We start from the raw sequence: 24107 nt of genomic DNA on the forward strand, positions 1-24107 counted from the left end.
TCTGTAACTCCATTTTGGGGCGTGTAGTCTAAAGAAATCAAGCTGTAAAGATTCTGGGACAAAGATGCTCAGCCCAACATTGTTTCTCAAATAGGGACAACTCAACTGTCCAATAACACAAATATTGGCTAAGGGCCACCCGCACAATGGGAGTGAATAGTAAATGACCATTAAAAACGTTCTACGCGGGGTGCCTGGGTGGCTCAGTGGGTTAAGCCTCTGCCTTTGGCTGGGGTCATGATCTTTGGGTCCTGGGATGGAGCCCAATGTGGGGCTCTCTGCTCAGTGGGGAGCCTGCTTCCCCCTCTCTCTCTGCCTACTTGTGATCTCTCTCTCTGTTAAATAAATGAAATCCTAAAGGAGAAAAACAAAAAAGCAAAAAAAGTTCTACACATGTATTTCTCTCTCTTTTTTTAAAATATGTCGTTACATACATATATAACCAAGAGGTTATATATGGCTTGCTCCCTCCCCGGAGCATGTGACTCCTGATCTCAGGGTTGTGAGTTCAAGCCCCAGGGTGGGCATGGAGCCAACTTAAAACAAACAAACAAACAAACAAACAAAAAAACCAGACAGGAAATATACCAAAATACTGGCACCTTAATGGTGTGCTAACAGAACATCATCTCCAGAACTTGGTACAAAGCGTAGGACTAGTAAATGTTCAAAGCACTGGAAACAAAATGCATATGTAAGAGAAGAAATCTCAGCACATTCTTGGGCTAAAGAACAGACGTTATCTTTGAAACACGCTACAGTGTGTGGTATTTCCTTCTTTCCAGTTTCAGGTTTCGAATATTCTGGAAGAATCTCATCTTCCTATCACAGAAGCAGGCTAATCTTCGGCCCTTCGCCAGGTGGCACAAAGATGGCGGCCGGTCCTCCCCCGCGCCCCGCCCCACGAGTCGAGCCCTCCCGAGCGCTCCCGAGCGCTCCCGAGCGACCCCGAAGCCAGCAGGAAGCCCGGGAGCCGCGCGGGCAGGAGCGGCCCCGCCCCGAAGCCTGGGAGCGGCGCGCCGGCGCGGGGAGGGGGAGACCGGATGTGAGTGGAGCGGCCATTTCCTGTTTCTCCGCAGTTTTCCCCCAGCTTTGGGTGGTGGCCGCGGCTGGGCTCCGGCTTCCCGTCGGCGGAGGGCGAGGCGGCGTGGACAGCGGCCCCGGCACCCCGCGCCCTGCCGCCCGCAGTCGCGCGCCTGCCCGTCCGCCGCGCCCCGAGTCCGCCGCTTCTCGCGTCAGCGTCCGGCCGCCGCCGCGGCCCAGCGAGCGGCCCAGATGCAGGCCATCAAGTGTGTGGTGGTGGGAGACGGGTGAGTGCGCGGCCCGAGGCTGGGGCCGGGGCTGGGGTCGGGGCTGGGGCCGGGAGCCCGGGCGGGGGCGGGCGCCGGGGCCGGGGCCGGAGCCGGGGCCGGAGCCGGAGCCGGGCGCGCTGAAGCGGGCCGGGAGCTGGCTTCTCAGCGGCGCAGGGCGTGGGGCGCGGGCCGCCACTCACTCCCTGCGGGACCAGACGGCACGGGCCTGGTTCCGGCTTTTTTTCTTCTTTCTTTCTTTTTCAAATTTTTGCTGGGGGAGGGAGTTGCCGACCAGCGGCCGAAGGGAAAAGTGAACTCCACCCTCCCGCCTTCTCTCGGGCCCGCTGCACGCCGGGCGGGGACCCCACCAGCCGCGCCGCCACCCTCGGTCGTCTGACCCTTTCTGGGCTTTTTACATCACCCTCTCGAGCCCGGTTAAGCGCTTCCGTGTGTCCTGGCGGTCAGGTCGGTAGGACTTGACGAATACATGCCTGGGCTGGTTTGGTGACCCTAAACTGATTTACCACGGTATCTTCCGCTGTATTTCGCCGCTTTAAAAAACATTTTTTTTGGGGGGGGGATGTTAATTTTTTTGCTCTTTCCGTGGAGAAACTTTTGAGGTTCTAACTGCGAGGAGCTGGGTGTGATTAAGACTGTTCTTTTCTCTGAAAGTGGTGTGGTCATTTAAAAAAAAAAAATTGGCTTTCGCTTCTTGCATTAGGTATGGGATGTAGCAGAACAAGCTCCCTGAGCGGAGCTGCCCTGTGACTCAAGGCCTTTCTTTTCATTACTGTCTGTGGTGGTTACAGGCCCTAGAGGAAGACAAGACTTGGCTTATACAGTTTTTTTTTTTTTTTTCTCTCACAGAAACAAAAATCTCAGTGTAATCCGAGCAAAATCGTGTGTCTCAGCAGGGCTCGAGTAGTGTTGAGTGGTAACAAGGAAGCTCCAAGAATTATTATCAGTTTCATCAAACTCAGGATGCAACTGGTACATTTCTCAGGTCTTGTAAAGTCGAAGGAAGAGTTTTGGCATGGCTCTTCCTTTTCATTAATATTCCCCAAACTTGTCATTAGGACTGATGTGGCTTTTTTGCCTCCCGAGTTGTGAATTAGCTTATTTAGATGGTTGTAAATTAGACATTCGAAATTGTTTCTGCCACTAATTCAGATTCAAGGACAGTTGAGCTGATTTTTAAAAGGTGCCCATCTGTATGATTTGTCAGAATCATCGTGTGAAACGTTAACACTTAATGGTTCTGTGTATATAGCTAAAAATGACAACTTTCGCCTATTTAGGAATAGGTATGGTCTTTTTTTTTTTTTTTGTCTTAAACTCTTCAAAAGAAAGCTTTACTTCCATTTGGGGCAAAAAATATTCAGCTAATTAGTTTAATAGGGAAATCAGTAAATTGGTTTAAATGAAGCTTGATTTTTTCGTGTAATGAATTAACGTCTATCCCATTGTCTTACGAATGCTCTCACTGAATTTCCTTTAAAAATTAAAAATGCAGAAGCAGTATGCTTAGAGTATGAAGTAATACTTTTTTTTTTAAAGTCAGCTTGCTGCCAATTTCATATCTAACCGTAGTATGTAGTATTGTTAATTGAAAATTTCTGAAACTAAAACATAAGCGTAGCAGATATATTTAATGCTTACAGATAGGGACTTCTGCTCTTCGTATTAGCTTCTTTATCTTAGTCACATACTTGCTGAATGCCTGCTGTGGGATCTGGATCCCTCCCTCAAGTCAGGAAACCCTGGGCATATCACTCATCCGCCAGGACAGGGGCCTCAAGTTGAAGTTGGGAGGATTAAACAAGATGCTGGATACTAACTTCCTCGGAGGTGCTTGGCCCCAGCTATGTGAGTGCCCACAGCCAGCCTCATACTGTTGCTGTTTCTCTTCCTCTGAGGCACTGCTGGGCTCTCTAGGGAGTGCAAGGCATAAAACAAAATTCTCTAAGTTTTCAGCTTTTTTCATACTGTGTTTGACATTGATGTAGACTGGGGCAAAGCCCTGTTAGAAGTGGAATAAACAATTTAAGTTCTATTTATTTTTTTTAAAGATTTACTCATTTATTTAAGTAATCTCTACATCCACTGTGGGGGTCAAACTCGTGACCCCAAGATCACGAGTCACACGCTCCACCACTGAGCTAGCCAGGTACCCCCTCTAATACTTTCTTTTTTTAATTTTCTTTTTTTTTTTAAGATTTTATTTATTTATTTGACAGAGGTCATAAGTAGGCAGAGGCAGGCAGAGAGAGAGGAAGGGAAGCAGGCTCTCCGCCGAGCAGAGAGCCCGACGCGGGGCTGGATCCCAGGACCCTGGGATCATGACCCGAGCTGAAGGCAGAGGCCCTAACCCACTGAGCCACCCAGGCGCCCCTAATTTTATTTTCTTAAGTGGGCTCCACGCCTAGCGTGGGGCTTGAATTCATGACCCTGAGATCAGGACCTGAGCTGAAATCCAAGAGTTGGATGCTTAACGGACTGAGGCACCCAGCGCCCCCTCTATTTAAATAAGGGACTGCATATAGCAAACATGACTTCAGTCAGAAATTTAAATACATAATATTCCATACCAAAAATATTTTCCTGCTTTTATCCAAACAAAGCATGCTTGATGATATAGCTGGAGTGTTCTTTTAATCAAAAATTGTGATAGCTGGGACGCCTGGGTAGCTCAGTTGGTTGAGCAGCTGCCTTCGGCTCAGGTCAGGATCCCAGCTTCCTGGGATCGAGTCCCACATCGGGCTCCTTGCTCAGTGGGGAGCCTGCTTCTCCCTCTGCCTCTGCCTGTGTTCATTCTCTCTGACAAATAAATAAAATCTTTAAAAAAAAAATAAAATTGTGATAGCTGTAAATGTGGGTCTGAATTTTGTGGGGCACAGAACTCAGTGCTATGGAATTTGAGACAATTAAGGGCAGTTTAAACAATAAAGGCAAATTGATTGAAGTTGCATAAATTGCAAGCTTGCTTACCTAAAATACATTCTTGGGAAGTACAGTTAAAAGCTATGTTATAACCGTATTATAAGTAGGATCAATTAGCTTATTTTCTCTATAGATTTTTCGTATGTAGCAGTTCAGTTGGCATTGAGTATAAAATATGAAATGAAATTTTGATACTTTTTAATTCTGCAGATCCTTCTGTTGGTCCTAATTCTGCTAGCCCTTCCTGAACATAGGGTCTTTTACTTTTATTTGGGGGATCTCTATCCCCAAGATTTTCTCCCAGCTTTACTTAGTTAAGACAGCCATCTCACATTCAGATATTTCTAAACCATTTTTAGTAGTGTTGTTTGACTTTCGTTGACTGGGAGTGAGTGACTTGAAACCCCCCTATGTTCACCCCAGATTGGGCTAGTGGTCTCTTCAGCCCAGTGTCTAATTTAGACATTGCTGTCCAGGAATTTTTTTAGTTGAGTGTGAAAAATACCTTCCACGATGATGTCATCTTTTTAGGAATGTACACCACTTACTCCCCACTCGCTTCCATTGAATAATCAGTGAAGGTATGAACCATGAATTAACTGCTTCATGAATTGTCTTTGTATTTTTGTCTCGAGGGATGGGGTTCCATATTTTTGACCTGTTGTAAAGGTGTTTGAATTCTACACAGGCTTCTAAATTTGGTTTGTTATTTGACTCTGATCTTGGTGGTTAAAATTATACTTAATGTCTTTTTTTTTTTTTTAAGATTTTATTTACTTATTTGACAGAGATCACAAGTAAGCAGAGAGGCAGGCAGAGAGAGAGGGGGAAGCAGGATCCCTACAGAGCAGAGAGCCCAATGTGGGGCTGGATCCCAGGACCCTGGGATCATGACTTGAGCCAAAGGCAGAGAGGCTCAACCCACTGAGCCACCCAGGAGCTCCCCCTCCCCGTTTTTTGTTTTTTGGTTTTTTTTAACCTTAAAATGATAATCCTAGTAAAAGTTTGAGGTTTGGGTTCAGTAGAGGAGTAACAGTAATTTTTAGAAATCTTAAAGCCACTTTTTATAATCTTTTGCATTAATCATGGAATGTATTAGTACTTAACTACTTTTTTACCTCAGCATCACCCACCAGGTAGTTCTTGTGATTTTAGTCTTACTAAAAAGGAGATGTTTTACCAGGAATCCTGCTACCAAGGCAGTTACCACATGTCATCAGAGGAATATTTTTCCTCCCACATCTTAATATGAAAAGTTTCACACATACAGAAAAGTTGAAAGAATTATGCAGTGAACACCTACCACTTAGATTTTGTAATCAATATTTTGCTCTATTTCCTTATCCTGTATCTTCCCCATTATCAGGGCCTTTTTTTTTTTTTTTTTAAGATTTTATTCATTTAACAGTGGGAGACCGCGCCTGCAGGGGGGAGTGGCAGGGAGAGGGAGAAGCAGGCTCCCTGCCGAGGCAGAAGCCCAGTATGGAAATGGTTCCCAGGACCTGGGGATCATGACCTGAGCCAAAGGCAGACCCATAACTGACTGAGCCACCTAGGTGGCTTATTTTAAGAGGATTTGATTTTGAAGGAGAATGGGGGTGATGCGTAGTTAGATAAAAATTCTTGTTTTTGAACTCTGTCTTCTGCAGATCCAAATAGCAAGTACTCCAGGATTAGGCTTGGTGGTTATAAAAGGCAGGGGTCTGAAGACTAAAGGCTACTTCAGAATTGAACTTTTAGAGACAGCATCTTCAGCCTTGGGGTTTTTTGAAACTACATAGGTTTTTAACTTTTATTGAAGCCTGTGATGGTGATAATGGTTTTCTATAAGTTGGTTGTGGTGTCCCCGTTAGTGACAGAGTATCAGAATTTCAGATTAGAGTTTGTGGTTTTGTAGCACTAAACTACTCTGTTCATGCATTTTCTGAATTTATTCTCTACATGATTATGCATTTATTGAAGGCCTACTGTTGGAGGGTTCCCAAACCCCATTTCACAGGATAAATTGAGGACTTTGATTTAGGGTCTTTCAGTTATGCAGTAAATATGAATATGTATTTAATACATAGAATTCACATTTCACTATATTCTGTTAATAGATCTTTAAGATCTAGGTACTTTTTGAAAAAGTTTTATTTATTTTAGGGTGAGAGGCAGAGAGTGAGAGCAAGGGCAGGAGTGGGAGGAGGGGAAGAGGGAGAGGGAGACAAAATCTCCAGTAGACCACCCCTGCCACCTCATAATCTCCAGTAGACCACCTCAGCCCAGAGCCTGAGATCATGACCTGAGCTGAAACCAAGAGTTGGATGCTGAACCATCTGAGCCACCCAGATGACCCAAGATGTAGGTACTTTAGATAGTAATATGGGTTTCTTATTTCCTGATCTGGAGAAATCTGGTCTTTCAGTCCTGTTAATAAGATCAGTGTATCTTTTTAAATTCTATTTTATTTTTAAAAAAGATTTTAATTGGGGCGCCTGGGTAGCTCAGTTGGTTAAGCACTGCCTTCAGCTCAGGTCATGATTCCAGGGTCCTGAGATCGAGCCCTGCATCTGGCTCTCTGTTTAGCAGAGAGCCTGCTTCTCTCTTCCTCTGCCTGCCACTCTCCTTACTTGTGCTCTCTATCTCTGTCAAATAAATAAATCCTTAAAAATTATTTTATTTTATTTTAGGGAGAGAGCAAGCGTGAGGGAGAGGGTCTCAAGCGGATTCCTGCTTAGTGCAGAGCCTGATGTGGGCTTCGATTTTATAGCCCTGAGATGGACCTGAGCTGAAACCAGGGGTTAGGCCCTTAACTGACTGAGACACCCAAGCACCCCCCATTCCCTCCCCCCTCCGTGTATCTTTTTTAAATGAGGCAGTGCAGAAGGTTCTTATTTTTGAACTTCCTATACTGTATCCCTTCCCTTTTTTGGCGGCGGGGGGGTAAAGATTTTATCTTTAAGTAATCTGTACCCAGCTTAGGCTCAGACTGACACCCCTGAGATCAAGAGTCAGATCAGCCAGGTGCCCCTCCTTTACTTTTCTAACATGAGAATATTAACCATGTTTCCAGATTTATTGATTGTGCTTCTTAAGTTTTGGTTTATAGATTTTGGTAATACTGAGGTCTAACCCCAACTTTTAAAGTTTCCTTAGAGTTCTCCTGATGGAAAAACAAAGAACATAATAGGAACATAAGTTACTTGCTTTAATCTTGGTTATTTTTACAAGATAGAGCAGGAGAGACACAGGCAAAAAAAATGTACTCATGTGAACTTTGTTCCAGTAGACTCATGTTCATTTGTTAACTTCATGGCAGCTTTCAAAGATTAAAAAGAGGTTGAACTGAGCAGTTAAGTATATATATAAAATTGGAAACTCCAAAGCAGATCGTAACTTCAGCGATCCTGTGGCAACATCAGTTAGGGCTGTGACCAAATGTGGCTTCCATTCTCTGTGTGGGGAGCTCTCACTGCCGGAGCCTGTGTTTACTTTGGCCCCTAGAGTTTGTTTGTGGAGTGTGTTTAAAAGGAGTGAGTAAGTAACACTAAGGGGAGGTAAATAACCGTCTTTTTCTTTTTATCTGTTTTTAAAAACTAAATAAATCAAAGGTTGGACATGTACTTAATTAAAAAGACAGAATTTGGGGGCATCTGGGTGACTCAGTCAGTGAAGAGTAAGACTCTTGCTTGATCTCAGGTCTTGATCTCCAGGTCGTGAGTTCAAGCCCCATGTTGGGCTTCATGTTGGGTGTGAAGCCTACTTTTAAAAAAAAAAAAAGGTCAGAATTTTATTTAATAATTTTTTATAGAACTTAGATTTATAGCAAATACTGTAATGATTGGTTTAAAAAAAATTTTCAGTCAATGTCAGATTATGCCAGTACCTTGAACTCCTTTACAGTTAAATCTTTACAAAGACGATGGCTCAGCTAAAGATGAAGTTGCAGGAAAAAGAAATTTTAGAGTATTTAAAACAGAGTTGGTCATATTTATAGTAATATGGCTTTGTTCTTCATACATACGGAAGAGATTTAGGACAGGCTCTTAAAGGAAGTGCTACTACGGCATATTAACCATTAAAACCTTTATAGCTGCTTATTTTTGACATTAAGAGGCAATATGTATTAACTTTTTTATACAACATTTGTAATTTTGAAAAGAGGTTCACTGGTGACGGCCTCAGACTCTCCTCTTCTCCCTCAGCTACCACATGCAATCCGTGGCTGAGCCGTCTTGTTCTGCTTCATGGCTAGGAAGCTCTTGAAATGGCCCAGTTCTCTTCCCCCTGAAGCCCCCTTGTTGGTTCACACCACTCTTGTTTTCCTGCCTCCAGTCCCAGCTTCCTTCCTCTGTCCTCTTTCCACACTGCAGTCAGAGGCCGCTTCTAAAAATGCAAATTTAGTGGTTTCTTGGCAACTAAAAATCTTCTGGGACTTCCCAAGTAGGATCAAGTCCCATGCCCTTAACAAGAAGAGATGACAATTTCCTCATATTTTCCTTTGCTGCTTCCCCCTTCTTTGTTCTTTAGGTATACTGGGCTGCTTCTGGGCCTTGCCGTAAATGCTGTTGCTTCTGCCTAGAATGTTCTTCCTGTAATGGCTCCACTCCTTCTCTAAGTTTCAGTATACATTGCAGTTTCCTCTTCAGCCCTCCAAGACTAGGTTAGATCCCTTTACTGTACATTTCCAGAGCATCTTTTTTTTTTTTAAAGATTTAATTATTTGAGAGAGGGGGAGAGAGCGAGCATGCGAGTACATGGGCACAGGAGAAACAGCCTTTCAGTGGAGCAGGGAGCCCGAAGTGGGGCTCCATCCCAGGGCCCCAGGATCATGACCTGAGCCAAATGCAGCCACTCAACCAACCTGAGCCACCCAGGCGCCCCTCCAGAGCAGTTTTAGTAACACTTACCACATCTATAATTTTATGCAGTGACTGCTTCTTCCTTTGTCACTTAACCTCACCGATTCCCCGAGGTCTTGGTCACGGCAGGATCTTGAGCTCCTACTGCTCTTCCTTGCGTAGCGCACACTTTGTCGGTATAGATTGAAATAAAATTAATGCTTTCAGGAGTTTGTGACGGAGTTGGAAGTCTTGTGTTCCTTTTATAGTTGAGAACACTGAGGTGTGAGGCGGTTGAAACTTACTGCCAATTCCAGCCAGCAACTGATAGAGCGCTGGCCGTGGGCTTCAGGTCCGCGGTGAGGATGAAGCATCTCAGCCTCCTGCTCATACAGGTTTGACATTCTCAGCTTTTAAGAAAATGTGTGGCCAGTGAGTCGTTTTTGTTCAGAAAGCCTTTACGAGTTGGAAGCTGCTTCCTCATGATGTAATGCTTGACTCCGGGAGGTCTTTGCGGGTGGGGGAGTTCCAACTTTTAAGCCCTATTTTAATAATAATATGAATAGAACAAGTATTGGCAAGACTGGATGGGCCTGTCGTCTGTCCTGGCTGAGAGGTTTTTGCCTTCAGCTAAGAGTGCCACGAAACTAGAAAAGCACTTAACTTCTTTATGGTGAGTCCTCATTCATAGTAGTTGAGATTGAGCAACAAACTCTTACAGCCCAGAACTTCATTGTGTGACAGGCATGACCTTGGTAAGCCGACAGGAGACAGCAGGGAGATGGCCTCCTTTAGGGAGAGCATTTAGTGAATCCTTAAGCCAGGGACACCGGCTCTCAGAAGCCCTTGAAGTCACCATAAGAGTGTCAGATTTGGAAACCATTTTTGGCTAAGGGTGCAGTGATACTAATTTTTAGGAGATATTGGCATGAAAAAACATTTCGGGCAATTGGGAAACTTTGAACCACCACTCTGACCTCTGCTTGATGGTACGCAGTACCCACTACCGGTTGTGCAGGAGGCCCTTCTGTCTCTGGAGGATTCTACACGATTCTTTTCTACTTTCTCCTCTTTGCAGCTGTTTGGAAGTTTATGCCAGCATCCTTGAGCCGCAAATTAATATGTCTGGAATATATTTTGTTAGTTGCTTTAAAAGCTTATGGTGAGGTGCGCCTGGGTGGCTCAGTGGGTTAAAGCCTCTGCATTCGGCTCAGGTCATGATCCCAGGGTCCTGGTATGAGCCCCACATCGGGCTCTCTGCTCGGCAGGGAGCCTGCTTCCTCCTCTTTCTGCCTGCCTCTGCCTACTTGTAATCTCTGTCTGTCAAATAAATAAATAAAATCTTAAAAAAAAAAAAAAGCTTATGGTGATTGGGGAGGTGGTAAATGAATACGGATGAATTAAAGTGAATTCTGTGTGGCTCTTTGTGGTTCACAGTTGTGTGTGTGGTGGTCGGTGACTAAGCACTCTGTTAAGAGAACAGTTATTACTGACGCCGGAGGGAAGGCTTTCAGAGGTGGTGGGTTTGAGCTACCACTCTGAGGCTGCAAGAGACATTACTTAGCAACCAAGTGGAAGTTGTAGAGGAAGGCTGTGTTTGCATATTAGTATTCATCACAATGAGTTGAGGATAGAATTGAAGAATCTTGGATGGAAGACTGGTACAGATGTTCACAGGAGAGACTTTCAGTTTAAAAATCTTGTTCCCGGGGCGCCTGGGTGGCTCAGTGGGTTAAGCCGCTGCCTTCGGCTCGGGTCGTGATCTCAGGGTCCTGGGATCGAGTCCCGCATCGGGCTCTCTGCTCAGCAGGGAGCCTGCTTCCCTCTCTCTCTCTCTGCCTGCCTCTCTGTCTACTTGTGATCTCTGTCTGTCAAATAAATAAATAAAATCTTAAAAAAAAAAAAAAATATTTAAAAATCTTGTTCCTGTACAACCTGGGCTTATTGAACAGCTGTTTCTGACCATGAATGTGTTCATGCCATACTCCTAAACAGAACACGAAGGCTCCTTTTTGAGAAATTTGAATTTATTATAAATTTCAGGATAAAAATGTGTAGTGTTAAGTAAAAGATTATGGAAACCGTTTAATGCTAAGTACTTGGTGTATACTCCTTGATTTTTCTATAAGTTTAACAGTAATGAAAGGATTATATTCATGTTGACTGAGCAACTTACACCATTTTTTTCTCTCTCTCTAGAGCTGTTGGTAAAACTTGCCTACTGATCAGTTACACAACCAATGCATTTCCTGGAGAATACATCCCCACTGTGTAAGTATGGAGTTAAACTGGGAATTAACTTGTCTGTGATGGTTTTTTATTTTTTCTTTGACCATTGTTTGGCTATAAAGGCATTCCTAATTTGTACATGAACAGATCTGATTAATTTTCTTTCCAAAAATTCACCTAAGTCTAATTATAAGGTATGTATTTGGGCTTTTTAAAAATACATAATGAAAGAAAAAAAAATACGTAATGTAGGGACGCCTGGGTGGCTCAGTTGGTTAAGCTGCTGCCTTTGGTTCTGGGATCGAGTCCCACATTGGGTTCCTTGCTCAGCAGGGAGCCTGCTTCTCTCTCTGCCTCTGCCTGCTGCTATGTCTGCTTGTGTTCTCCCTCTCTCTCTCTCTCTGACAAGTAAATAAAATCTTAAAAAAAAAAAAGTAATGTAAAGTTTTTGCATTGTGACGAAACACAGCTTTTTTTTTTCTTTAAGATTTTATTTATTGGGGCGCCTGGGTGGCTCAGTGGGTTAAGGCCTCTGCCTTCGGCTCAGGTCGTGATCCTCGGGTCCTGGGATCGAGCCCCGCATCGGGCTCTCTGCTCAGCAGGGAGCCTGCTTCCTCCTCTCTCTCTGCTTGTCTCTCTGCCTACTTGTGATCTCTCTCTGTCAAATAAATAAAATCTTTTTTTTTTTAAAGATTTTATTTATTTATTTGACAGAGAGAGATCACAAGTAGATGGGAGAGGCAGGCAGAGAGAGAGAGAGGGGGGGGGGAAGCAGGCTCCCCTTCCAGCAGAGAGCCCGACGCAGGACTCGATCCCAGGACCCTGAGATCATGACCGGAGCCGAAGGCAGTGGCTCAACCTACTGAGCCACCCAGGTGCCCCAATAAATAAAATCTTTAAAACAAAACAAAACAACAACAAAGGTTTTCTATTGCTTGACAGTAACTTGTTCTAGTTAAATGGAATAGCTTGTCCTTTGTTTCTTGGGCGTTTCTCCAGGTGCGTGTTTTTCTTCTTACACCACAGCCCATTTTCCCTCCACTTCTTACCTCCTCGTGCATGTGCGCTGGTACATCTGGCCTGGCAGCCTCCAGGCAAACCTCAGGGACCCTCCACACAACAGTAACTCAAGACCCCAACCTGTGCCTAATGTTCTGGGGCTGTGGACTGACTGTGTTTTCTCTCATCTGCAGCTTTGACAACTACTCTGCGAATGTTATGGTAGATGGAAAACCGGTGAACTTGGGCTTATGGGATACAGCTGGACAAGAAGATTATGACCGATTACGTCCCTTATCCTATCCGCAAACAGTAAGGATTACTACTGATTTTTAATGCGTCCTTCTGAATGTATAATTTTGACTGTAGTTGCAAATCACTTGTGGGTTTGCTTACGCAGTCGGCGCTTGAACACGCAGGTTTGATCTGCAGAGGTCCACTCAGACCAGGACTTTTTTCCATAAATACATTACAGTACTGTGAGTATATTTCCTCCTCAAGATTTTCTTAGTAACATTCTCTCCGGCTTACTTTAGTGTAGGAATGTGGTGGGTTTTACACACAACGTGCAGAACATATATTAATGGACAGGTCACTTTATCAGTAAGACTTCAGTCAACAGCAGGTGTTTTATTAAAAAGTTTTCAGGGAGTCAGAGTAATACCTGGAGTTTATGGCTGCATGGGGTGGGGGGGCGCGGCAGTACCCCTACCCTCCTGCGGTGTTCAAGGGCAGCCATGCTGCCATCTTTTGGGCGTATTAAGTAGTAGCATGGTTAAGTTCAGTAGTTGAATGTTCTAGATGCAGACCAAGGATTTGTCTGTTTACTGAGTGTGGTGCCGTGTGTTTATCTGCTCTCATCTCAATTTCAGGACCACCGTATGACATAGGTCCTGTGTTATTCTTGCAGACCAGTTTCAGTAGGAATTAGTTGCAAGGTCAGTTTGTTTTGTGACAGTTTGGTACCACGGAGCTTTTAAAAATCAAGTTAATGACTTGTCTTTGGGTTTAATATGACTTTTCTATAAAACACATGCTCATCTTTCTATGGCTTTAGTACCTAAATCATTTTTTTTTTTTTTTAAGATTTTATGTATTGGGGCGCCTGGGTGGCTCAGTTGGTTAAGCGGCTGCCTTTGGCTCATGTCATGATCGCAGTGTCCTGGGATCGAGCCCCACGTCGGGCTCCCTGCTCAGTGGGGAGCCTGCTTCCCCCTCCCTCTCTGCCTACCTGTGATCTCTCTCTCTCTGTGTCAAATAAATAAATAAAATCTTAAAAAAAATTATATTTAAAAAAAAAAAGATTTTATGTATTCATTTGAGAGAGAGGCAGTGAGAGAGAGCACAAGAGGGGAGAATGTCAGAGGGAGAAGCAGACTCCCTGTAGAGCTGGGAGCACGATGGGGGACTCGATCCTGGGACTCTGGGACCATGACCTGAGCCGAAGGCAGTTGCTTAACCAGCTAAGCCACGGCGCCCAGTACCTAAATCTTCAGTTTTGTAAAAATATGTCCAGTGTCCAGTCAGAAAAAATTCGAGATTAGCTTTGCTTCCATTCTAGACAACTAAATGATGTATATACCAAAGCGAGTCAGGTCCATAGCTGGTGAAAATACGCTTAGAAGCCCTTTTCTTAAAATAAGCGCTTGTCTTATTTGTACCATTTGTTTATCTTGTTACATGTTTGTTCATCATTTTAACAGTAAAAAGACTTTTAAAGAGACTCAGGTGACTCAGTGGCCGAAGGAGTACACACTAGAGGCAGTGGAGCGAATTCCGCGGGTTGAAATCCCGCGCTCTCGCCTCCTAGCCCTGTGACCCTGGCAGGTTTCTTCACGGTCCTAGTCATGAGCTGTTTCCTCATAGGATTAGATGAGCGGTCTGTGTCAAGCACCCAGAACAGTCCAGGCACATCACAGACACCACAGTGCAGGTGCCGTGAAGAGCCGCGGATCTGGAGAGCTCTTCAGGTCAGCGTGTACGGGGCCCAGTGAATGGAAGTGGCTGTACGTGCTCTCAGCCAGCCGGGAGGACCAGAGAGTCCGGGTCGGGGAGACATCCTGGAGAAAGCAGGCGCTGACCCTTGGGTGGATTTGACCGTCACGGTCTTGGAGGGTGGGGAGGTGGGCGTGGGGCGCGTGTAGCGTGGGTGAAAACAACCAATCATTTCCAGTCTACCCCCATTTTTTTCCCTTAAACTTAACTTCCTATTTAGTAGTGATAGTCTTAGACTTATTTTTTATTTTTTAGATTTGTTCATTTGAGAAAGAGGGTGAGAGCAGGGGAAGGCAGAGGGAGAGAAAGAATCCTAAGCAGACTCTGTGCTCAGCAGAGCCTGACGTAGGGCTCAATCTCAGGACCTGAGAGCACGAGCTGAGCTGAAACCAAAAGTCAGAGACAACCAAGCCACCCAGGGGCCCCTAAACTTAGTTTGCGCGTGCACAGATGGGGGATGGGGCAGAGAGAATCTTCACGCAGACGCCCCACTGAGTAAAGAGCCCCCTTGTGGGGCTCAGTCTCATGACCCTGAGATCACAACCTGAGCCAAAATCAAGAGTTGGGTGCTCAGGACCCTAAATGGACTGAGCCACCCAGGAGTCCCTCCCCCCTTCTTTAGTTTTAAGCTTTTGCATACAGCTTTTCTATGCAGTAGTCGTCGTCTTTTGTATTTATTTCCTCCTGGAGGAATTGCCGGATACAGTCTCTTGAAGCGGTGGATTTTTGCGATTGTCCTTTAGCTGAGTTGCAGTAGCGGCCCAGACAAAGACCAGACTATAAAACGGGAGGGCTGAGTGAGTGGTATCTCAGTTAATCTCCAGCTAAAAATGACCTGTGAGGAAGTTTTATTATTTATTTGTTTATTGTGATGAAGTTTTAAAAAGCAGCTTGTAATCACCAAATGGCTTGGTCTTCAGTATGTTTCAGAAACTATTCTAACCCCAGTGGGTGCTTGATAATTCCGGATTTTCAGGGGATTTGCTAACCTGTTGACTGGTAGAGTAGGAGTCTCCAACCCACTGGATACATCTGGAAGGGCGGGGTGTCCTTTCTGAGAAATGAGAACCACCTCCTGTGACTCAAGGGGTCGCGGCAGGGTGCGGCCTTTTTCTCTGAGGGAGTCACCTTTGACTAAAGGTGACTTGGCCACATTCCCACTCTCTACGGAGAAACTGTAGGTCCAATAACAGACCGAAGCAAGCCACAAGGTATGAGGCCTGACAGCCAAGGGGGTGGGGTGTGGTCCTTCTGGGGCAGGACTTCTAAACTATTTATGTCCCATCTGTGTAACGTGCTATTTTCCTGTCAGATACTTGGATGTGTAAAAGGGGGTAAGGCATGATTCTTGCTCAGGTGCCTCCCACACAGGGTATAACACACCACACACCAGCACAGGGGTTATCGTGGTGCTTAGAGCAAAGAGGGGAGAGCAGCGATCTGGAAGTTAAAGACGTGCCTGCTGGACTCCTTTGGGGATGAGAAGGTTATCTTGGCTCCTGGGGAATAGGCCTGGTGGCTCCGGGCTGCCAGAGGGGACCCCCTCTGAACTTGGCACCAACTGAACTTGGTCTCCGGTTGTTGACCTGGTCTGCAGGCCCGTTTATGTGGCTTTTCCCTGACTGGACCCCGAAAGGCCCATGGGCGACTGCTTACCCAGATCTCCCCTCTCCTTAGGGCTTTGTAACCCCGAAACTGACGTCCTGTTTCCTGTGGTCATTTACCGCTGCTGTCCTTGTTTGTGGGCTGGCTCCAGGGAGCGAAGTGGGATATGTGTAAGGCATCTGTTTCTACTTCATTCTCTGAAAGATGGAGTAGAAACTGTCCTTCACAGTTCTGTTTTTCTCAAGTAATCATTTAGGCTCTTCTATCCTTGAATAAGTTACCTTTATACTCTTTTCAAAAATACCTTGAGTTCTGCACCCACACCTTCCGTGGCCTGCTCCCCATCGCGGCGTGGTCCGTGCAATGCTCAGGCCCAGCGCTGTGCATCGTGTCCAGCCCACCGTATTTGCCTTCTTGTTCCTGGATTTAGTGGTGTGAGTGGGAACCTGTGTGACTGGCCAGACTCACAACCTGAGCTCTGTGCAGGTCTCAGAAGCTCACGTTGCCCCACCGGACCGCTGGCCACTGACACGCTGGGCCTCTTATCTTCTGCCTGAGCTCAGCCTGAGAAGGGCTAGACTGCTGGACATTGGTCAGAAGAAAAACAATAGCATTTAGCTTGGCTGCTTTGATTTTCAGATAGCTTTCTACTTTGCTGAGTTGGCTGTTAACCAGATCTGTGTCCTCCAGCCAAAGGTCACTAGGAACGCACCTGTGGCTAAACCAGATGGGATTTGTCCCTCTGTCCCTAGCTAGACACACACCTTGGAGGCTCTGGGGTGCGTGACTCCCATGAGGGCTTGAGGAGGCAGGGCTTGCTCTGCATGGGGTGCTGGCGGGAAGCAGGGTAGTTTTAGGGCGCTCTAATCCATCTCCTCCAGAAGGTGGGGATGAAGCAGGGCCAGAGCTGTGACTGGTGCCAACATGGGCTTGTGGGCTGGGGAGGGGGATGTTTGGTGTTTCTGCAGTTTGCACAGTGACCTTTATCTGTGCTTAGACAAGACCGTGGTCTTCTCTTTATTTCTTCACTTTTGGTCTCATTTCAGCCTGGTCAGTAGGGACTTTGTCTGGCCTCAGCATCCTGGGAGATTGTCCCGTCCCACGGGAGCTTGCTGCGGCCGAGCTGCACGCCACGCTGCCTCCTGGGGCTCAGGCTGCCCCTCTCTGCAGTGCTTGCTTTCTTAGCCACTCCCCATGGATGCCACAGGCACCGTGTCTTTGCCTTGTGTATATCCCGCTCCTTTTCCTGGTTCGTAGAATGCCTGTCATGAAAGATGTTCGAAGCCTGGAAGTAAAACCAGGTTGGAAGGCCTTTGGAAGAAAGGAGAGGAGGAGCAGTGCTGGTGCATTCGGAGCTGGGAGAGGCCAGCCGTCCCAGAGTCTGCAGCCCACTGCCGCTCTGCCGCGAGCTGACCCGGCTCTTGCCGATGCCCTCCACACACGAGGGGGCGGCGGTGGTTTGGACCAGCTAGGGGGAGTGGTGATAAAGTCTCTGCAGGCGCGGTGGGAGCCTGTGTGGTTAGGAGTGCCCGGCCGGCACAGGGAAGGCGGCGTCCCAGGCGGAGGAAAGGTGAGCCTGTGACGCAGGACAGCTCAGGTGGAATGAAGAGGCTCCAGGACAGGCATAAATAGCGAGCCGCACGGACTCTGCGGGGTGTTGGGTTAGAACGTAAACGTTGGAAGGAATTGCTGCTGGAAGAGAGAAGTATCAGAAGCCCATTTTATTTATTTTTAATTTATTTTTATTTATTAGAAGTGGTAGGTTTGTTTTTTTGTTTGGTTTGTTTTAGAGGATGGGGAGGGGCAGAGGGAGAGAGAATCCTAAGTAGGCAGTGCGGAGCCTGATGCAGGGCTTGATCCCATGACCCTGAGATCATGACCAGAGTCAAAACTAAAAGTCAGATGCCTCACTGACTGAGCCACCCCGGCGCCCCTGGAAGTATTTTTTAAAGCCATATTTTGTGTGGGGGAAGGAGGAGAAAGGAACAGGCAGATGGTACAATGTTAAATGTGGGATGCAAAGCGTGTATTTTCATCAAAAAAGATGTTCTTAAAAATTGAAAGGGGCAGAACAGATGTGGTTGGAGGATATTTTGAACTGAAGCTGCATTTTCGTGGCCGATGCCCATGAGTCTCTTTGTCACAAAGATTTGGCCTCATGTCAAGGCCTCGGGGGCACACATCTTCAAAAGCAGCTGTAGATTAAACCCGGATAGTTCCAACAACTTTAATATTCTCAGAATTGTAGATCAGAGAAGCTTGAGTAAGGTGAAATTAAAGCAATTCTCTTGTCCGTCTGTCTCTTCAAAGAACTGCAGGTTTCTATGTTGCTTGAAGAGCAAGTCTTTCCATTTTTGTTGGAACAAAGGAGTGAATTGAAAGCACTGTGGTAAACACTAGAAATGCTGTCCCTTCTGGGCAGTCCCGTCCAGAGAGGCGGGGGCTTGGGGGGGATGAACGGTCCCAGCGTGGCAGTGCTGTTCGCTCCAGTAACGCAGGACCCAAATTCCAACCGCCCTCCCAGCATTTCTGTACGGGAGACTTGAGGCCTTCACAGCTCTCCTACCTGGCCGTGCTTCTGGGGCACCTTTCCTCTCAGAAGCCTGTTTTTACAGACAGGTGCTTCTCCCGTTCGCGGTGGCTTCGGCTGGGCTTGTGTCTCAGAGCTCGGACGGAGGTCTTTGCCGGGCGTGCCTGTTGCTAGGGAGTGCCCGCGGCGGCCCACGGACGCGCCTTCGCGCGCAGTTCATGACTGGCCGTGACCCGTGTGCTTCCTCGGGTGTGTTGTAGCTTCTGCTGGACAGGGAGCCCTCTGTGTGCTGCCAGGGTTAGAGAAGAGGGGCTCCCCCCAGCCCCCCGATATTTGCCTGACCTGGTGTCTCCACCATCATTGACCTTCACGGGGTTTGGTGGAGTGTTTGGGGTTTGGCATCGTAGGTGTTAGATAATCATCTGCTTTCAGATCTTCTGAAGGGTTGAGACAGAATTCTGATGGAAAAATTACGGATTATATTAACTTTTATTTTCCTCACTTTTTACTAAACTGAAACAAAGTTCTCATGCATTACTAGGTTGCAGAAACGTATGGTAAGGATATAACGTCCAGGGGCAAAGACAAGCCGATTGCCGTATGTAAAACTTTCAGTCGACCTCAGTTTCAAGCTTTATCTGTTCTCTCGTTTCACTTAGTTTTCCCAGGATTTCCTCTTGAGCCTCACGTTCCTTGAGTGTTCTGTATTTAATTCACTCAAGGTTGGGTTTTGCTTGACAAAATGTGCTTTCAGTAGAGCGAGACAGTTTACCTACTAGCTTGAAATAAAGCGGTTTGTGAACTGCCTGCTCCCCTCCGGCCGAGGGAAAGCAGCGGCTCTCAGAAGGGGCCTCTCTGGGCGGGTTGGAGATGGAGGCGTGGAGGCTCCCCCCGACCCCGGAGCACGTGCTTGAACCGGCGTGGGACTAACCGTGGCTGCCGGGGGCTCCCCCGCTTTGGTGTCCCGGTGCAGCGGGCCTGTCTGGGGCATGGCTGTGGTGCTGGGGAGCTAACCCAACCTCGCTTGGAAATGATGTAATCAGGTGCCCGGATGCCACGGTGATTCTTGGACAAGCCGGTGCATGCGCTAGCGTTTTTAAAATGTCATTTATAAAAAGCTGTTGTGTGGGATGTTTCTCTCCCTTTCCAGGTACGAGATACCAGCAGGATGATTGCAAGTGTTAGCTTGGGAACTGGGTACATTTCACAAAGCAGCATAGTGGCCTTTTTCCAGGAAAATGTCTTAAAAACCTAGCATTTTAGAAACTCTTAGGCAATTTTAAATACAGGTAAATATTTAAATTCGACTTTTTACACAGTACAGAATGATGTATGGCTTACAGTCAGTCAGAAATTCTTCCAGGTACTTCCTCAGCACTGACCTTTCCTCTGAATCTCTGCTTTGGCCGCGACGGCCCCGCCTGCAAGTCCTCCAGAGACCCTGCGTGGGCCTGAGGAGCCGCCAGCCGGGAAGACGCCCCTCACGGGCTAGAGCGTCCTCCTGCACGGTGGGGTGTGCTCGCAGAGCCACCAGCCGTGCCCCACTTTGTGCCAGGGACTCTGGGGGCAGTTCTTAAGGAAGCGGTTTAATAGCAGCCCAGTGGTAACCAAACGTTATTGAACATGCACATGGGGAGCTTACAGAAAAGCATGCCAGTGGTAAATGGTTTTAAAATAGACTCTTTTTTGATAAACTGAGACCACACTTTACAGAAATACCAGAGTGGTATCTTGACACTTGGTTTTGTCCCGGTATATAAATGGGGCCATTAAGTTCTCAGTGGGAGTTGGGAATGATGTTAAAGAAGCCTCTCGGGGGTCTGGTTTGAGGCCTCCCTGGATTCAGTAAATTCTAGCACATTCCAGTAAATCTTCTCCCCTCCTCTCACAAGTAACTGACTGCTTTGTGTGCTGGCTCCGCTTTGGGAGCCTTCTGACAGAATTGAAGGGGAAACCAGGGAGTGAGCTTTAGACACAAGCTACTGGTACATAATACGCGTTTTGTCTCATGATTGATTCCCAACAGCATTTACAAAGCAAAGTGCATTCGTCATTGTAAGACCATTTCTAAACGCCTCCCTATTTCCTTTTTGTAGGATGTATTCTTAATTTGCTTTTCTCTTGTGAGTCCTGCATCATTTGAAAATGTTCGAGCAAAGGTAAGTGGGGATGTTTTAGAGAAACATTTTGGTTCATAATGTCATTCCATTCTCAGGAGGCAAAAATACTATTTAGTGAAAGGAGTTTTAATTATTTAAATTGATCTTGTAATTCTGACTTTATTATGTAGAGTCCTAAAGTTTCAGGGTCTGATTAAGAAATGCTGTGTGCCTTGTTAAAATAATGAGCACTTTGGAGTCCCATCTGGCGGGGTCATCTAATAAGAATGGTGACCATGACTTCGAACTCCTGGGTCTCACATACTTCCTAGTGAAACATGGTGGGGCAGGATGTCCTTCAGTTGGGATCAGGAATGTGTTAAGAGGGGGACAGGGTGGCAGAGCTTAGACCTCCGCCCAGTTGACTCTTCGCTGAATAGGAAGGATTCTCGGAGATGGTCTAAGAACTTGACTCATTTTACCACAGATCGTTGTTTTGGGAGGGGGACCTTCCCTTCCCCCCTTGCTCTTGTTGGTGAGCAGAGCCTCTCCTGTAGGCTCGTCGGTCTTGGGCACCCAGCTTGCTAACCGAATGCCAATAGGTGGGCCCGTGGTTCTGGAAGGTATTGCAAGGGGGTGAGCAGGGCTGGAGGGCGGGGTGGCTGACACAGTTTGGCGCTCGTGGAAGTGGAATTTAGGTGGAGGATGCTCATTAGGGAGGGAGCATGTCGTGACTTTTTTTTCCTCTCTCGCTTTTAGTGGTACCCCGAAGTGCGACACCACTGTCCCAACACCCCCATCATCTTGGTGGGGACTAAACTTGATCTCAGGGACGACAAAGACACGATCGAGAAGCTGAAGGAAAAGAAGCTGACTCCCATCACCTACCCGCAGGGTCTGGCCATGGCTAAGGAGATCGGTAGGACACCTGCGTTGTCACATCTGCTTTGTCTGTGCCTTTATTTCTGTGGCGGAGATGGGAGTCCAGTCTGGGCAAGGAGAGCGCGAGTCTTTCCGACTCCAGCTCTGTTGTCCTCTGGGGAGCCAGCCAGACAAGGCCCTTGGGGTGAGCCTTCAGGAGTTGGGGCGCAGGTCAGGTGTTGCTCTGCTGCTCCTGGCGGGCTGGCAGGAGGCAGGGCCTGGGGAGCCGCTCCCTGCCCTCGAGGTGGCTGGAAGGGCAGGTGCGTGCGCGTGGCAGGCCGTGGCGGTACGAGGCTGTGTTTCTCGGCAGGTGCGGTAAAATACCTGGAGTGCTCAGCGCTCACGCAGCGAGGCCTCAAGACAGTGTTTGACGAAGCGATCCGAGCGGTTCTCTGCCCCCCTCCCGTCAAGAAGAGGAAGAGAAAATGCCTGCTGTTGTAAATGTCCGCCCGCTCCCCCCACCACCCCCCGTCCCCCTCGGAACCTTTGTACGCTTTGCTCAAAAATGGTGGAGCCTTCGCACTCAATGCCAAGTTTTTGTTACAGATTAGTTTTTCCATAAAAACCATTTTGAACCAATCAGTAATTTTTAGGTTTTGTTTGTTTAAAGTGTAAGACTTCAAACTTTCACACTATATTAAAATTTAGCCCTAAAATGGGAAGCTTTCTTAAAGCCTTATTTTTCAAAAGCCCCTATTCTTGCTCAGATTAAGAGTTGCCAAAATACCTTGTGAACTAAGTTGCGCTGTTGTGCTGAGAACACTAAGCACTAAGCCGTTCAAGACCTGTGTCTTTCAGGAGAGCCGGCGTCCCCGGTTTGCACCCGCAGACGCACGCTCATTTGTGGTAGGAGAGCGGCCCAGCCTCGCTCCTGGGCTGCCGCCCCGCCACCCTCTAACCCCGCGCCACCTGCTAACACTGTACTGTAAGTCCTCATGCAGTGAGTGTAGTGACTCAACTCTTCAGGTCCCTCTCTCAGATTTTGTAGTGAGACTTTTATTGAAAAAGTGTATTTGCTTTTGCTGAGATTTTGAACAGAGCTCTTCCTCCCACATCCCTCGGGCCGTGTGTCCACTCCAGCTGCGGGTGCCCGGGCCGGGGGTGCGCAGCACGTAATGCGATCAAAGAATGAAGACAGTATTTTGACAAAATACGGAGGTTAATTTACACTACATTGTACATGTCCTAATTAAACTGAGTAAAAGTGTCACGGGTAAAAACATTAAAGGTTAATTTCTGTCCAGTGCAGTAAAAGATGAAGAAAGGTCGGTATTATCACTAAGTGTTTTAAACTTTTCCTTTTTTCTTAGACCTGCCATCCCTCCTGAAATTGGGCATTTAATTCATCTTTGAACTGGTCGTTCCCATAGTTGCTCACTTAGCGCTTTTCTTATAGAACTCCTTCTTAATGAGCAATATGCCTCCTTGTATTATAAAATCTTTCTGATAATGCATTAGAAATTTTTTTTGTAGATTAGTAAAAGTGCATTCCTGTTTCCTTGTTACTTTATTCAGAGCTAATCGCTTTCCTTAGTTTTCTAGTAACTAGGTGTAAAAATCATGTGTTGCAGCTTTACAGTTTTTGAAATATTTTAGATATTCCTAAACTATGAACTTTCTTAACATCACTGTCTTGCCAGATCACCAGTACTGTACCCTGACTAACGCTGGCCCTCCCTTCTGCCTCCCCCCCCCCCCCCCCCCCCCCCCCCCCCCCCCCCCACCGGACACACACCTCTCGCTCTGCCTGACCACGTCCCCTCGGGTCTGTGGGGTTCCGTGAGCCCGTGCTCGTGCTAATCAAGTTCTGTACAGCTTACCCGCTGGCAAGAATACAAGGTTGGACCTCTCAACCACTAGAACAACATTTTTTAAATTGACAGTTGCAGAATCGTGGAGTGTTTTTACATTGATCTTTTGCTAATGCAATTAGCAGTATGTTTTGCATGTATGACTTAATAAATCCTTGAATCATATGACTGTAATACTTGAATTCTTGAGAGCTCGAACAACCTCCTGGGGTATGTGTTCCTTGTCTCACCTAAAAATCTTGGGCCACGGGAAAGCTTCATTCCTAGGGCTTGTTTTTCTTGCGGGGGGACAGGGAGGAGCTGGAGGAGTCTTGCAAGCACTGGTGCTGGGGGGCGCGCTGGGTTTTGCACCTGTCAGATGCTGGGGAGATGGTGACGTCCACACTGGGGCGTGTGTGTGCACAGCGTAGGCCAGAGCTCTGGGCTGAAGAGGCAGGTGCTGGGAGATAGGGAGGAGGCTGGTTTCTAATCAATCTAATTAAGATCCTTTCTAGAGCCTGAAACTGTACTATGAACTTGTCATGTTAGAATCAATTTCCTAAATTATCCTTTTTATTAACCTGAAGATTATTTTTGAGTATTTTTTAAAGATGGGCAGTTTAAAGACCATGGAGTTCTAAAGGCTTGCTACAAAAACAGCAGCCTTCTCCCTTCACACCCTTTCTAAAAGCAACCAGTTTGAGTCCTTTTAACTCATCTTTGTTATCTCCATATGCCGAAGTGACTTTTTTTTTTTTTTTTTTTTACCTATTAGATCACCAGTTATGAAAGGATAGAATGTGAACAACCAGATGGAAGAGCTGCCTAGGGCCAGGTATGGGGGAGGGGTGCGGAGCCTCCACGCCCTCTCCAGGAGCCCCCTC

The 24107-nt window shown here is 46.7% G+C and overlaps 1 protein-coding gene across 2 annotated transcripts; it reads left to right on the forward strand.

Annotated features, from left to right (window-relative positions):
* Nucleotides 1–1071: 1071 nt before the first annotated feature.
* Nucleotides 1072–22095, forward strand: RAC1 (Rac family small GTPase 1). Of its 2 annotated transcripts, XM_032872729.1 has the most exons (7): nt 1072–1310; nt 11255–11326; nt 12478–12595; nt 18955–19011; nt 20510–20572; nt 21272–21431; nt 21744–22095. In XM_032872729.1, the coding sequence occupies exons 1-7, from the start codon at nt 1276–1278 to the stop codon at nt 21872–21874; spliced, it is 636 nt and encodes a 211-aa protein (XP_032728620.1). In that variant the 5' UTR covers nt 1072–1275; the 3' UTR covers nt 21875–22095. The 2 variants fall into 2 exon arrangements, with proteins under 2 accessions (XP_032728620.1, XP_032728621.1); XM_032872730.1 differs by lacking the exon at nt 18955–19011 and having other exon boundaries at nt 1077–1310.
* The last annotated feature ends 2012 nt before the right edge of the window (nt 22096–24107 follow it).

This window comes from Lontra canadensis, unplaced genomic scaffold, assembly GCF_010015895.1.
Source record: "Lontra canadensis isolate GAN:19392208 unplaced genomic scaffold, GSC_riverotter_1.0 scaffold45, whole genome shotgun sequence".
NCBI lineage: Eukaryota > Metazoa > Chordata > Mammalia > Carnivora > Mustelidae > Lontra > Lontra canadensis.